The 17085-nt window shown below is 40.9% G+C and overlaps 1 protein-coding gene across 2 annotated transcripts in view; it reads left to right on the forward strand.

Moving 5' to 3' along the window:
• The first annotated feature begins 4232 nt into the window (after window positions 1–4232).
• The window catches only part of daam1b (dishevelled associated activator of morphogenesis 1b), a 29186-nt gene continuing 16333 nt past the window's right edge, over window positions 4233–17085 (forward strand). For both annotated transcript variants that reach the window (XM_030771846.1, XM_030771847.1), the window contains exons 1-4: window positions 4233–4415; window positions 9193–9282; window positions 14827–14898; window positions 16178–16272. In XM_030771846.1, the coding sequence (XP_030627706.1) occupies window positions 4233–4415; window positions 9193–9282; window positions 14827–14898; window positions 16178–16272 (440 nt within the window). The remainder of the gene's footprint in view (window positions 4416–9192; window positions 9283–14826; window positions 14899–16177; window positions 16273–17085) is intronic.

Here is a 17085-nt window from a genome sequence, read left to right on the forward strand (position 1 = left end):
ACTTCCTATGTTTGTACACCTGGTCTCTCTCTCTCTCTCTCTCTCTCTCTCTCTCTCTCTCTCTCTCTCTCTTTTTCCTTTTAGTAATTTCCTCTTTCTGCTTCACTCATCTTTCCAGCCACTGGTCAGTTAAGTGACCCTTGACCAGTCTTGCAGAGTTCAGTTCACCATCTGTGGCAGAGGCTGGTGAAGCAATGGCCAGTGATGTCATAAAGATGCCTAAGTAAATCTACCAGGGAAACAACATAATGTTGAGATCCTTCAAAATCAAGTGAACCTTTGGCTGCCAGTAGAGTCAGTAGGAATCCTAGGAATAAGGTCCTAAGAAGAACTCTTTCTTTCGATTCTTTTTCTCCTTGCTTTCATCATTACTAATTGCCTGTGACTGTGTTTTGACTGACAAGCTATGCAGGACATGAGATGCTCTGGTTCACATGGCTGAGACACACACGCACACCCACACACAGACACAATATACTTTGATGAAAAAGCCTTTTCCACATAGCAACCATAAATTCCAAAAAGGAAGTTGAAGTTTAGAAACCTTTGACAGTTTTTTGAGTGGCATTCAAGCAGATCATCTCAGTTTCACTGGCTACAAGAGATGATTTACTTGATAACCACACACAAGTACTGTCTGTTGTTTTGTGCTGTATGCTCTGTGCTCTTGTATGTCTCTGCCCGAAAATCTGGGTCTTTTAAAAAGCAGTCGGGCATGAACTCCTCTGATCTATTGAGCCAAATCTGTTATTGGGCACCCAGCTTTTCTAGTGGTCATTACTAAAGCACTTTCTCAGTAGGGATGCTAGGATAAAAAGTGATTGAAAGTCAAGTGGGTATACTCTCATAGACTGACCTGAAATATAAGCACAGAAGTGCATTGAGTGAGCATAATTGTGTTCTGATGGTTTCCTCTCTATCTTTATAATGTAAATTGAAGTAAGAGCTGTCTTTCTAGTAGGTCTTTTGAGAGTGCACCATAAATCTTTGACGTTATATAATTGCATTTGTGATGTATGCCAAAAAAGGTTAGCCTTGAATGACCTCTCCTTAAATAGCAGAAAACAGCTGGGGTGTTTTATTTTCATACCTTATATTTATATTAACACAGAGAGCAAATATTTCATTGACTTATGTTTTTTCTTGGCCAAGCTGAAGTGTGTTTTCCTGTGGTTAAAGTGGACATATGTGTGTGTTTCTTTTCCTACTGTTGTAATGGCAGACTCATCTGTCTTTCTTTGGTCAGTCATTTGAGGAGAAGTTTTTTAAGCACCCCCCTCTGGTTTAAACCACCAAATCACACTCTTGAAGGTCAGCCAAGAAGCCAAAGAAGGAGGTAAAAAAGTAAACCAGTCATTGTGACCACAGCTTACTCAATTCTGCATATCCAGCTAGTGCTGTAGGCAACTACAGTTCTGTCAAGAGACCACTGAAAAGGCACTGTCTCCAGTAGACCAGGTTGACTTATATAAATCTGAAGCATCTGTCATGGACGAGCACAGTGTATTCTCGAAAGGCAGCTCTATAAAGGGATGACATAACTGCCTTTCTGAAAAAATGGAAGTTTTAAGTGTGATCTCTACCATTTGGACTGAGTAAAGCTCTAGTCAAGACCCACATAAACTCTACATGCTGCATTCCTCTAAAATGAGCTGCAGATCGCCTGGTTGTCTCTTGCAATGGTTTGAATGTTAACCTCTCGGGCGGGTCTAATGCAGTTGTGAGTTATTTAATTATCGGCTCAGAGTCAGCCAGGGGTTAGGCCAAACCGTTTAACTGTGAACAGTATGAGAACAGTGTGTTGTATTATTATCCTCCTCTTAACTGAGTCAGTAGGTAGTATTTGGATAGCTGTACACAGAATGAAAAAGGTCATGGTCACTTGTGATCTCTTGCATAGTTAGGGGTTGATTGTGGGCCCCCACCAAAATGTATCACTTTGTGTCACAATTGTACTTCTTTATGTAAATGTCGGGTTTGTTGATTTGGAGAATCCGTGGTTTCTTTGATCTTTCCGTACTTTGGTTATTTCATAAGATGCTGTAAGATTTCTCATGAGTTTCTGTTGCTTGTGGTTCAAGGACCAGATTTCATGATTAGATTAAATATATGGAAATAATCTGGTCATGGTAAGATTAGAAACAAATTTGACTGAATAGGTAGTTGAGATGGAAAAGATTCTGATCCTTGAGTAGAGCAGCTGGGAATTTCTTTATGGCGACAAACTGGTCAAAGGGTTGGAGTTCAGCTGTGCTCCAGCTGTGGAGATCCTGTCGGTTACCAACAGCCGGCAAAGAGGCACCCATGCCAGCCTTACCCACTCGGCGGGGGAAAAATAGAGAATCCGTTGATGCATATCATTCCACCCATACAATGTTTGTCCTCCTGCCAAAGTGCTTAAATGAACAAAGCCTTTCTTCCCCCCTCCCCCAACTAAATTTCCTCTTGAACTATAATACCAGTTCTCATCAGAGTTTCCTCATTTTCTCTGAGGTCAACTAATGTTGTTCTCCTAGCCAATCTCAAGCTTAATGGTCCTTTGCAGTTATAAGCAATATGAAGAAACTCGTTGAGGTGCTTCTTCACAACACTTGTGTTCGTTCTTGTCATCAGTGGAGCGCAAAAACTGTGTGAGGGATGTGCTGCCTTGTACTGCCCTTGCTTAGTATCCGTGCAATGTAGGAGATTTGGAGGGATGGTTTTAGTTTGTTACTTTCACGCACAATGTCCTGAATCCCTCCTGCTGTTTTGTGAGGCGCGCCACACCCACTCAGAAATCTGATATTTTAATGACAGCTGATGCAGAGGGGCAGCTGGAGCAAGGGAACGGCTTGCAAAGCTACAGTGGAAAGAAGTCTGCAAAGCACACATCTATGTCATGCCACAAATGTTTAAACAGCAGTGTATGAAAAATTGTTAGGTGCAAGGGCAGTGTTGTCAACCACTGTTTGACTTCAGGGACAAGGAAAAGATACAAGTAAAAAATTTACTACACCTGTAACTTAGTATCCACTAGGAAAGAGCACAGGGCAATTCCTGAAACTCTGTCCGCTCTGCATTGTGCTTAGATAAGCCTGCCCAGTAAATGAATGCTGCAAGGATAGTTTTCAGTGGGATCTCAAAGCTTATCTAATGGTGCATTTGGTTTGTAAGGACAACAAACTGGCTGTTAACATAGTCCCTTTGTGTGAACAGAGGGTAAAATGTGAGCAGTGAGATGTTTTTTAACATTGTTGCAGACAATGCCTGCATACAGTGCAGCTGCTTACGTGATTTTGTTACTATATGGTCTTTCCTCTTATTTGACTTCTGATTCTGCTCCAAGTAGTGTTTCAGCTTTTTGGACAATATCCATCCTTTCTTGTCCTCTCGCAAGAAAACAAAGAATGGATACTCACCCCACACCAATCACTTTTCCATGGAATTTAGGAAATGACCCTGAAGTAATGGACCTTCCCCCTATTGTTTATCCATTGTGCATTCAATCGCTCATGGAGTTCACAAAACTGGGTAATGAATAGGCTAATTCGACTGAAATCATTAAATCTCTGGAGGCAGAATATAGTAGGAGGAAACCTATACCTCTAATCTAGACTAATGGCAGTATGAGTTTCACTCACTATTTATGGAGTTATCCCTCTCAGAGATCAATACTCTGAATGAGAACTGTGTTAATGTATTAGGTCTTTTGAGTGTCCATCAGTTGTAGCATATTGGTATTGCCATTGGTAAGCTGTATGTAGCTGCTCTATGAGGTAAATGTTGCCTTTATTACAATAAGTTGAGACTAAATTATATGGACATTGTTATTATAGAGAAATGTGCTGTTGTTGATATGTTTTAGACTGCAGTTTTTGTCAAACATCTTCTCAAAGATTTCCAAGAGTTTCTCATTTGTATTGCTGCCTTGAAACACCAGAGCTGATTCTGTTAATTAAGGATCAAATGGCCGATTGACAGATGAAATTAGAAAAAGACAATGCGCGACTGTAGAAGTATCTGATACACTTGGTGGTCTCAGAGATTTAGAGCGTCAGAAACTCTGCTCTATAGTGTGTTCTTCTTTACAAAGATAAAATGTTTTATTGTGATATGACTGGACTCTGTCTGATTTTCCTCTTAACTCCCTTACCCACAGATTTCTGTGACAGAAGCGGTGTGACCCTGACCTAGCTGAGGTACCACCGTCCCACCCATTTTCCCCCTTCCCCCTTCACCCCTACTCAACAGCCATGGCACCCCGCAAACGTGGTGGTGGAGGGCGTGGCATCTCCTTCATCTTCTGCTGCTTCCAAAGCAGCGATCATCCGGAGATCACCTACCGGCTCCGTGAGGACTTCGCCCTGCAGGCCATGGAGCCTGCACTGCCCATCCCTGGCTATGATGAACTGGATGCCATGTTCTCTGAGCTGGTGGTGAGTACTTTTCCATGCATGTTCATATAGTTTCTGTCATTTAAACTAAACAGCTTCAGATCAGGAAAGGAGTAGGCAAACCTTCGTGTTGTATTTACCCTATGTTTTGTCCATCATGCTTGACTTTTTTATTCAGAGACTCATCAGGGCCTTGTTTACCTTAGTAAAGTGTTCTACAGTAGAGATGGGGAGAAAGTCTACCCTCACTGTAGCTCCACAGGGGAGGGTGGTCTCTTCTCTAGGTCGGTATCTGCTTGAAACTGTGGTCTTTGGAATAGAGAGCAAACTCTGCTGTTGTTGTAAACAGTAGATAATATGGTTTTGGTTATGATTGCCTGTATTTGCATACAGATATTGTGTATGCTGGCCTCTCCAGTTTCCCCGAATGCAATGTGCTCGAAGTTCATGAATGGAAATGAGTAGTAATGACATTCTGTTACTCTCAATTCCAATGCTGTCTAATTAACTGTAATTAAAAGGGGCTTCAAATAATGACCGGTCGAATAGAGCCATTTTGGCAACAAAGTTAGCAAAAGTGTGACAGACTGTTGATCCTGTTTCTCTCTCTCTCTCTCTCTCTCTCTCTCTCTCTGTCTCTCTCCCCCCTTCATACACTCTTTTTCTCACTTTCGCATTTGTGTTCTTTCACTGCCAGGCCATGTGGTCTGTTGGCTCAAGCTGCAATTTAGCTTTGCACATGAATGAGTCTCTTTGAGTGGCCTTGTGTCTTGGCTTCCTCTTTAGACTAATTGCTTATTTTGTCTGGCCCTCTCTAACCCCTCTTGTCTTGCTCTTTGATTTGAACTGACATAGCCCATGATATGTTCCAGGCGGTCACTTTTCACGCCTTCCGCCCCCAATATTTCAAGGACACTTTGCTCTTAGCTGACGTCTGTAAATAAATTACTAGAAGGAGACATTTCTCTGAACTCATAAACCAGACAGAGCTTATACTACAGACATAAGGTGACATTTCAATCGAAAGCCCTTCACCTCTCTATGAATACCAAAACTTAATAATGCCAGCATAGTTTAATGTTTCTTTCTTGAACTATTCTTTAACTATCGATTAATGAAATAAAATGTGACCAGGCTACTTATGGTGAAACGAGCAAACCTAGTTGAGAAATGAAGAAACTCAGCTTACTAGTTTGATTTGATTTGATTTATGTGAAAGACCCTGACCTTTGTCTTTTTCATTTGTGTTGTTCAGTCAGATCACAAGGTTAGCCATTTTTGCCCATAACCTCCAGAACACTATGATAATATGTGAGAAGGTCTTTCTTATGAATTAAGTAACCACACTGGTAAAACACAGAATCAAAAGATATACTGTGCACTCAAGTGGAATTGAATTCAATTTTAGGATAATAAGTTCCATAAATGGAGGGAATTTCCACATAATTTACAAACAGAGATCCTCTGGGAAGACACTGCATGAATAACTGTCCTTTTCTGTTAAGAGTTGTGATTCTCTTTCCTTTTCACCTCAGGTGAAGTTTATGTTGCTCCTTTTAGACCTGCTGTCTAAACAGGTCCACAATCACCTAACCTAAACTGAAGGTCTGCTTATACGCTTCCATGGGAATAACTCACAGAGAAACCAACTTTCGCTTCTGTCGAAGAATCCCGGTCTGCTTTTAAATATGTTAACTGTGCGATTTCTTTTCATATAGCAGTGTAGCCCTGGTTTCCCAATCGTTGCTCATTTAAACAGACTAAGTTGTGAGAACTGAGATTTACACGAATGCTAAAGAAGTCTGACCTAATCTCTGGCAAAGGTTTAGTCCATGCACTGGAACACAAGCCACTTTCAGCATTATTCCACTTGCCGTCACAACAGGCTCAGTTCCTACAATGGAGCCATACAATCATCCATATTAAAAGCTGCTGGAGACAAGCCCACAATGAGCTTTGTCTGAGAAACAGCTCAGAAAGAAATTTATGGCATGCCATATTGTGTGACCTTGCTGATTATAAGAAGAAAGTAACCATAACCCTGTGCCTAACCATAACTGCAACCATCATAGGTCACAAAACATGGTGGGTTGTCATATGTGGCATAACACTGCATTATAATCACAGTGCACCACACTGTTGGACTGATGCCAGGATGCCAGTCTAAGTGTGATCAAAAGGCTGGCATTTTGAAAATTCCATTTATTTGAGTTTGGAGTTCCTGTCTACTTTACACCAGTTATGGGGGCCTTTTGTATGCCACATTTTTTTGCATTAGTGCAGAACTAACATACCTGATTCAAATCATCTATTAATCACAGCAATTTATTAGAAACAGGCATGCTAGTGCCAGGTTAGAGCAGAAAAAAATGTGCTGACCAAATGCATCTCCCAGGACTTGGCTTAAGAAATACAGAGGACTTTTTCTCATCATCCATTCTGGCTTCTGCCTCATTCCTCCTAAAGATGTATGTGCCATGGCCTGGACGTAGACTTTACTTATATAAGAAGGATGGACTCTGTTCCTGCTGACTCTGCACTTCTTTTCTGATGAGACTTGGGGAATGGTCGGAAGGGGAAATCATGGAAAAAATTCTGCAGACAGGAAGTTGAACCCAGATATAGGTTCCTCTCTCCTCTGTCCTTGTATATTACTGTCACCAGGAATGTCCAGACAGGAAACCATATTGCTGCCTATAAAAATACTCTTACAGTGTGGGGAGACATTCATAACCAGAGCTTTATACCTGAGGTCTAGACAGGTGGTTTAATCTTGAGTATTTGTTTGGTTTGTTTCCATGGAAACACAGATATATTGCTTCTGGTAGATAAGTGATAGATGATCCTAACAACGGTTAAAGACAAAATAAGCTCATAGGAGAAGAATTCGTCCTAAGTTATCCCAGCTGTTAATCTTAATAATAAATATTAAAGCATCAAGTATCAAATGATCTTGATTTGAATTCCTCTTAACCACGTGACAGTCCTCGTGTTGACGTTCGTGTTCTGTCAGTATGTTTATCCTACATATTGAATTCATTCAGTGTAGCTTTTCTGGCATGAAGACATGTTTACACCTCTTGAGTAGAATGTGATGGATATGCTGGAGCTCTTTATGACAAACATCTATTTAAAAAGATGCATAAATTTCTGCTGTTACTTAAGGCTGCTTAAAAGCTATTTAAATATGATTTCCAAGATTTTTAAAAACATTTTTTTTAATATCTCTGAATAAGATTTCTCGCTAAATGTAGTATAAGCATAAAGGTCAGAGTTTGGGAAATGGAGCTCGGTAAATTTAAAAGGTAAGAGTTAGTATTGTTAATATCAGAGTTTTACAGGTAGAGTTGGGTGAAGGGAAAAGATGAAAGATGAGGGTTGGGTTAATGTTCTTGATACCAGGCTCGGGGAGCTATTGACTTTACACCAAAACATCTGGCCTGTGTTTAGCCCAAAGACTTTCCCGGCCAAAGGATGCAGTGCAGATTATGCAATGGAACAGGTACTTATTTAACAGTTCCGTGGCTCTGTGACCAGTAAGACTCAGTAGGCTGTTTGAGGGAGGTACTCCCAACACTATATCCTCTTCTACTGATCTGCAGTCTTTAGTGGAACAGTGCACTCCAGGTTCAGGGACATGGTCTTGCATCATTTTTAGACTGTTAGTGCAAGAGAGTTCTGAAATGTGTGCTGTATGTTTCACCTACACTTCAGTACTTATTGGAGGATACTGTTTTGTATAAAGGATTACATTTACATTTGCAAAAAAAAAAACCAAAAAAACATTAACACAATCACTAACCAGTCATGCACACATACTTAAGAAATGTGTTATTTAAATCAGTGCAGTTTACTTGTGTCTGCCTGCATGTTTAAAAAAAAAAAAAAAAGAAAAGAAAAAAAAGAGAAAAATTCCATCTATGAAAGCTGATCATTTTGCAATTTTATGAGGTAAAGTAATTGTACACCTATGTTCCATGCATGTATGAACCGTATAATTTCAGTTATCATCAAAACTTGCAGTTTTGAATCTTCATCTCCACAAAATACTATTGTGCAATTTTAAAGGACAGAGCAAGGGAGAAAGGAGGGATTCATTTGTCCATATAAATACATAGCTGTAATTTGGTGCACATGGGGATATGGAGGGGAACTGCGTTTGTTTGTTTCTGTGTGATAATGTGAGTATGAAATTTGTAGTGAGGATCAAATATGAAGACCACAGTCTTGAGTTTGAGCTGTGAAAAACAATAGGGGGAACACATGTATTTGTGAACATTGTTTTTGTTTTTTTGTTTTTTTCTCTCTGTCAAATATACACAACTGCACTCTCTTAAATGTGCCCACCACAACACAATGTTTGTCATGAATGTGCTATTTAGAGAACAAGAAGAAAAGAAATTACTAGATGAGTGGTTTATGACTCCAGCTTTCATTGTGTAAGGCATCACTTTGCGTGAGAGAGTTTGTGTAACACACTGTATCTATCTGCCTGTCTCTCTTTTTGTTTTTCTGTCTCTCTGTCTGCCTCATCGACTTCTGCAGTGGCAAGGGATAGAGGGACTATTTATTGGTTAAGGGGAGGGGATGTTTTGAAAACATTTTCTTGTCCTTTATTATCAGTGGTTTGTGGAATGTTTTTTTCCTTTTATCACAAAGGATGTCCAAAATGTCATCGTTAACCATATAAAAGAGTTCTCAAAATACATCTCAAAAATGTATCTGTGTGTCCTTTTGTTGGTCTGAATGCTAAGAAAAGAGCAGTGACAAATGTCTCCCTTAATATTTTCTCTCTCTCTCTCTCTCTCTCTCTCTCCAGGATGAACTGGACCTCACAGAGAAGCACAGAGAGGCCATGTTTGCTTTGCCAGCAGAGAAGAAATGGCAGATCTACTGCAGTAAGAAGAAGGTGAACAGCTCTTAACTCCCTCCCTCTCTCTCTCTCTCTCTCTCTCTCTCTCTCTCTGTCTCTCTCTCTCTGTCTCTCTCTATCTCTCTCTCTCTCTCTCTCTCTCTCTCTCTCTCTCTCTGTGTGTGTGTGTGCGAGGTCTTGTATGTTTTCCATGTGTACAGTAGATGGGTCTCTCCTTCCCTCACCCTCTCTCTCTCTCTCTCTGTGTAATGACTGTAATGTGAATAGAGGGTGTTAAGTCCACTCTATTTTCAGCACTTTCCTGCTACTAGTGACTTCATCAGTGACACCTCCTCCCTGTTAACACATGTGTTTGCTCTTCTCTCCATTTGACTTTTGGGACCTCTGACCTTCTGACCCCTTTTCATTTCTTTAACCCCTCTACAAGCTGTCATCTGCACCTGAGCAAATGGGGTAATGTGCAACTCATGCCCTCATCTTTATCCAGTCCAGAAAAAACATTCATGCACTTCTAAACCTTTACATTTTATAACACTGAATGCTCAAACCTTGGAGGTTTTTTATAGGTTAGAATGCTGTCGCTTGACCATGCTAAGCACTGAAATACTGGCCAAAGGTTTAATTACAATAACCTCAGACTGCCACAGTTATCATAACGAAACTATCATTCCGCCATATCATTTTGCTTCTGCTTACTTATCCAATCTCTGTGGTCTGGAGAGCTTGTTGTTTTTTATCATGCCATCTATCCAGATACTGGACACAGATCGTTATCTGGGCATGATGAATCTCCCTGTGATGCAGAGGTTCATTATCATGTAAGGCTGAAAACAGCATTTAAAGTTTTACTCGTGTCTCCAGTTCTAGAGCCCTCAAATAGTAAAGCGTTGTAACAAAGGGACTGTTAGAACGTATGCCGAGGACTGACATCATCCATCTCTTCATCTGAAGATCCTGTGCATGCTTTTCCAAGTTTGGACTTGTATCACCATTGAGGAACTTTGTGTTGATGTTCATCATTTGAACCTTTAACTGCACTGTCAACAGCTGTGGACATCATGTCTCTTTCGATCCACCTATTGTGTTTTCCCCAGAAAAAGGCCTCATTTATTGCGTCTTACAACTGTTTGAACAGACCCTGCAGTCGGTGATAAGCAAGGAATTTTTTCGGGTGTGGAGGCTATGAGGAAACAAAATAAAAAGAACTAGCCTGTTCTCCATTCCTCCTCTCTCTGTGATTTTTATACACAGTGATGTTGTTTGGCTCATAGAAGAGTACATCCATCTGGTCAAGATATTGATTTATTTTTCTCATAGCTTACTTTCTGTTATCTACAGCTGTTTTATTTTTTGAATTTATGAAGCCTCAATGCTATGCTGCATACTTAAGTCTTGATCATTACTTCAATCTTACATGGAAGTCAAAGTGTTAGGTGCTATAGAATCATGTTTTCAGTGCAATCCAGCCTCATCTTTCAGTGTGGTTAATATTGATGACGAGAATAAAAGAGTTATAAGAGCACATAAAAAATGGCTATGGAGAGAGCCCTAAGGCATAAGATGGGAAGTACAGTTCCAGCTTGTTGGAAAGTTTTTGGATGGATTAAAGTAGATTGCATTTTGACATTCGCCTTTTGTGCGCTACTACATGTCATGTCCCAATTAAAGGCCTAATTACTCACTGTCTTGGGGAATACTGAATTTAGCTAGGCCACACTGAACATGTGTGAAGGTTTGAAATAGGGCACTCAAATTCTCATGGGGTCTCACTGCTATGATGTATACAAAGTGAACCAGAAATTGTGGCTTTTTTATGTCTTACCTCTGTTTCTGTATCTTTCTCTATTTTTTTCTCTCTCTTTTTTTTCTCTCTCTCTCTCTCTCTCTCCCTCTCTGGTCTTAGGTCTTGTGCTTGGCAGAGTTTCTACTGATTAGTGTTTTTTCGGCCCAATTAATTTCGCTGCATTGCTAAGGGTGGATAAGCCCTAGGCACTGGCTCTAGAAGAGAGAGACTGAGAGGGATGGAGTTAGGGAGGAGAGTGACTGTTGGGAGACAGGTCTTGGCAGCATAGCCGCAATAATGCAGACTCAGCGGTGTGTCTGGCCTGCGCCCAAATAAGCAGGAGCTTGGCACAGCTCCCCAACGCCCTCAGACCGAGACACGGAGGCGAAGGAGGGGCACTGAGAAAGCGCTTACTGTTCCAAAGCTAACAGGAAGGTCTCCCTTTGCAGGTGCTGCTTTTGTTTCATAGAGAGGGGGGAGATTTGGGGGTCACCAGTGGGGTGGCCAAGCCCACGAAATGGACTGAGTCAGTGCTAGTCCTGTCCATCCATATGCCATTCACTCACTTTTTCTTACTCACATATATGTTCAGGGCCCCTTTCTTTTGCTTAGTTCTGCAGTTCATTCAGAAGCCTGGAAAGAGGTTTGGACACGCTTCTGTGTCGATAAACACTAACAGAAGTCTAGTCTCCACAGAGCTAATGATGGAGATATGGTGCCAACACTGACCATGGTGCAGTTTGAATGGGGTTGTGTGTTTGCTCTGGTCTCAATTCTATATTTAACACAGAACATGAGGTCAGACTTGAGAGTTTTCAGCTGTCTTTCCATCACTGCTATCAGTCAGGGCCTGTCTGGGCCATTAATCCTGCCAGCACGCTGCCCACAGAGCCAGGGCCAACCGGGGCCATGCGTGACCGGGCACAGTTCAGCCTCTCAGCCTTAGTGTTTTGGGAAAGATGATTAAACCTGAAGAGGGAGTTGAATGGCAGTGGTGATCCCACACAAATCGTCATTAATTCTGAAACCACAAGTAAAACACAACACGTTTGTGGTAGTGTTTCTATATCTCCAGAAAATTTGAAAATTGAATGCTTAAGTAAGGTTACTGCATTAGCCTCTTGAGTTCTGTGCTGATCCAGGTAAAGTTATGGTTTGGAACAGAAACAAAAAAACTGCAAAGTTCCTATGACCCTGCTGAAGGACATCGGCTATTTTAAGTCAAATTCATAAACCCATTCTGCTGAGTTCTCTCTCCTCTTCAGTTTATGAAGAGATTTTTTTATATCCCTGCTCACAGTGCTAGTCAGGTGTGCAGGGAGGGTTTTTTTTTTTTTTTTTTTTTGGATTAAGTCCAGTGTTAAAGGCATCATTTCTCTTCCCTTCAGCCGGGATGGAATTTAGAAAAGATCAGCACTGAGATTTATTGCCTTTTCCTTTGTCTCTCCCATAATAAGAATAACTAAGTGCTGTAATCTGAGCATCTGTTACATGAAAGTATTCTGAAGCATTTTTGTTCTCCATTAAAAAATTAAACCAATCATGGGATTTTTAGCAAGCATGATTTGTGGTGGCAGATAAATCAAAGTTATCTTAACATGTAATGTTTTGTATACACAATTTGTCTGAGATTATTTTTTTTCCCTGCCTGTTACAATAATCCAAATGTTATGAAGGCTCATTCTCACCCCTAATCATTGTCTATTCATTTTCAAATGAGGCCTTAATCTCATTATCCCATTGAATTATTGGTTTGCTGTTGGATTTACAGAAAAAAACACCCTTCCAAGCTTACAAAATGTCAGTTTCCTGGCCTAGAAAGACAGAAGTGTTGTGATGTGAGTTAGAGAAACTGGAGCATTGCAGCAAAGGCCATTCTGGTCTTTATGCTGCCTACAAGGAGATCTTACTCAAGTGGCAAAGTATTTTGATGTGCACTCCCTCCCCTCGTGTCTATTATTATCACAGCTATTACACACAGAATGGGCTTAGACTGAAAATAAAGCTGTCAGAGGAGGTCAATTTGGAGATTTGCACCCTGTCTCTCTGTTCTGTTGGAAGTCCATTAATGCTTCTCTCATTAAGTCCTGATGGTGGATTCTGGAGTGGCCAGATGCTGAGTAAGAAGTGGGGTCTTCTGTTTTTGGCCAGTATCTCAACATCCCTTATGCCTCTTTTTTTTTTAATATGCCCGCTGGACGTCTGCCATTGCTCCCAGGGGACCTAGCCAAAGATGTGGCGTGAATCGGGTGAATCATCCAAGCTGTGCCAGTATTCTGGTTCCAGTCGGCTTGGTGACTGTGATAGCAATTACACTGTCTGAGAAAAGCTGGCTGGCTCAAAGGCTCTCTGTATTCCAATACCCTCCCTTTTCCGGGATGTTGCCTTTCCTCTTCTTTTCAGATGAGGGTATTCTTGCATTTTTCACATCTTTCTGATAGCGACAGAATAAAAGAAAGCACTCGACTATCACACAGATCGACCGACGTCAAGACGTGTGCTGAATGCTCCATAACTTCATAAAAACAGCAAACTTGTTCTGGCCAGACGGTTCTAACACCATATATAGCTTGTCGTTTTAGGATTTGATTACTAATCTCACATGGTTCTCATTGGCCTGGACGGTTGCCTGCAGTGGGTTTGCTGTATCTGGGTCGAGGAGAATTGTCTTTCTTTTCCTTTCTGCCATGGGTCACAGCTCTCACTGCAGTGCTGCTGATGAAAGAAGACTGTTATCTGTGCTGTTCTATTTGGACTCTCTTGTTATTTCTGCCACAACTGCTTTTCACAGTAATATTCAGCTTTCCTTACTGGTTTGAAGCACGGGGGGGGGGGGGGGGTTGTATGCGTGTTTTTGTGCGTATGTGTGTGTGTGTGTGACGGATGTGGTTCTGAAGTGTGACGGTTATTTCTGTAGTTCAGAGAAAAGACTTGATGGCTTCCATGACACTGGATGAGTGTTAGTGTCTCTGGAAGACATCTCACACACTCATAAAGAGGTCAAGGGCTTTTTGTGCTGGAATACAGTGTGACCTAAGGCTATCCTTAACCCAGGGCTATCTATAGCTCAGGACAAAACATGCCTTGTTTCACACCAGCCTCCCTTTACCCTGGGCTAACATCAAAAGTTGTCTGAAAATAGAACGGAATTTTAAGTTTAGCCCCCAAAATCTGGTTCCAACTCTGCTTCAGAATAGGGCCAAGTCATCTCCAGGCTAAGGTCAGCTTTCTAAGAGACAGCATGAAACCTCATTCAAGGTTAAGCTAAAAATGTGCGGTGTGAACAGCCCTAGAGATGTCAGATACTGAGGCTCCAGCTGCACCGATCTCGATAGCAAAGGACATGCTGAAACACATTGTCTGTCAGGGCTCTAAAATAGGGTAGTGGGGCAAAATGGTCAAGGATGATATCACAAAAACATGCATTCTTATTAGTGTCTGACTCCCAATAACAGTATGTGTAAAATACATATTCCCAACAAGCTGAGTTACACTACTGTAAGTGCAAAAAGGAATAATGCATTGTTATTACTTCCACTGTGTTTACTTTGTTTCGTATGGTTACTGCTCCATATCCTCAGCAATGGGGGGGTGGGGGGTTGGCAGCATAGATTAATGAAGAGTAATTGAAATAAAGTAATTGTTAAACTCTTCAGAACACCGCTCATCACAAACATGCTTGCACGTTCTGTGTCTTTACAACTTCTCAGAGACTCATTTCAATAGTCATTTGATTCATACCCACAAACTAACTGCCTTAATCTTCTGTTTTGTTTGGTTTTGTTTTTTGGCATTAGGAACAAGAAGAAAACAAAGGAGCCACAAGTTGGCCAGAGTACTACATTGACCAACTCAATTCTATGGCAGCTGTAAGTACCATAAAATCTTTATTATCCACTTCACAATGAGCTTGTCATCTGTTTCACCTCTGACAACACTACAGCATATACTATGTTGTGGGGAGAGGTCAGCCATGAAGCAGCAACCACGACAAAATATGGTTTTAAGTACCTTAGGCAATAGTACACTGAAGAACCTTAGCCAAGTACTTCTGAATACATTTCTTCATCTTTTTGGTGTAGGAACCCATGACCTCTGTTTGCTAGTCCAAGCATGTCTGATATCTTTTTACTGTGGTGAATAATATGCTTTTACGACAAAACCAAGCAAATTAGGGCAGATACGTTTTTTTTTTTTCATTTGTTTGCCGTCTTGTTCAGATCAAAGGAGAACAAATTTAGGTTTAAGGACAAAAACAGGTGAATTAAAACCAAGAACAATGGGGCTTTTCATTAAATAATCACTGGCACACAAGACCCATTTTCTCTCCTGAAAGATGACACACTCTGTCTCAGAGTCTCTGTGGTTTATTACACATTGTGTTTTAGGAGGTAAAGCAGATTCTTGGGCCGCATTAAACATGCGTAATGCACTACTAAAATCTGGAGAGAGCTCTTTGATTTGACCACATCGATAGATCATAGCATATCCAGCCACATCTCACACCTACACACACACACACACACACACACACACACACACACACACACACACACGCACATATACACACAATGCACAGCAGGCTCTCAGTATCATAGAAACCAGGCAAGGGTTGCAATCTTTCCCCTGGGCCCTCAGACCTGCTTTTAAAGTGAAAAAGTTTCTGACTGTAGCAAGGCACTTGAAAAAAAAGATACTTGTGTACAGCAAGGATTTACATGTAATCATGTGCTCTGGATTAGAGCCGACGCTCTTATCTAGAGCGACACTGAATTGGGCAAAGAGTTTGATGAATAAACGAGTATAAGAACAGGTCCTGCTGGCACATGTTTCCATGATACAGAGCTAAACTAGGCATCCACTTCAATTCCAAATCCTTAGTACAGGAAAAATCTTTCTCATGGGGATTTACTCTACTGCACAAACTTTTTGCTCTAGTCCTACATATCCGGTTTTAGCATACAGATGCTCTAAAATGCTTGGATTAATGATGGTTTCCCTTATGTGAGTCAAGCTGTGGAACTGGCTTACAGAAAAAAATGTTGCACACAACACATTGATAAACAGTATCAGAAAAGGCCAGAGTGTTGTCATGTTTGGCATGATGTTGGATAATGTACTGATCTCTGATCCCTGTCTGTTTAACAGAGGAAGACTCTCCTTGCGCTGGAAAAGGAGGATGAAGAGGAACGTAATAAGACGATAGAAAGCCTCAAAACAGCTCTGCGGACACAACCCATGAGGTTCCAATGCATGCACACACACACACACACACACACACACACATAAATACGTACATGCATGCATACAGATGTACCTACACAACAGTTGTTACTGCTTACTTTAATTTGAGTGATATAATGCATCAAAAATTTATGTTCTGTTGGCAGATTCCAGTACAGCTAATTCCATTATAAAACACACACATTATTAAACACACACACACACACACACACACACACATGTTCTCCTCCTCTAAACAGCACTCTGCTCCTGTTCTCCTCATGAAGACTGTGAGGTCATTAGGCACATTACATACAAGTAATCACCACCCTGACCTTTTCCATCTGCAGTCACGTCAATACATTTGACCCCTGGCCCACGTGCGTCACACAGAACTCCTGCCTCTTTTGTTCTTAGTCATGTGTTTGGTGTGTTAATAGCAGATTACTCTCTCAGTTTCAGCCCTTTGGCATGTGGTGGAACGAAATCCCTTATTAAGACAATATGCTTCGCTAGCATCAAATGCCACTCAGAAGTTAAATATTTACAGCTTTACAGGTTTAGGTTTTAAGACACGTTCTCAAATAAATGTAGATAGAAATGGTTGAAAATAACTGTCTCCATTTAAAAAACAAACAAACAAACAAACAAACAAAAAAAACTCATAAGTGAGTTTAAAACAGTAATCACTCCTCTGATAGTCTGTGTAATGGAAAATAAGTGAACTTCCAAGTTGCCAACATACCTCTCATGACTCAATATGAAAATCTATGAGAAAATGGTAATGTCTGGATATATGTGGCTATCCGTGAATGCTGATTGTAAAACTTTTT

The sequence above is a fragment of the Chanos chanos genome, chromosome 4, assembly GCF_902362185.1.
Source record: "Chanos chanos chromosome 4, fChaCha1.1, whole genome shotgun sequence".
Taxonomy (NCBI): Eukaryota; Metazoa; Chordata; class Actinopteri; order Gonorynchiformes; family Chanidae; genus Chanos; species Chanos chanos.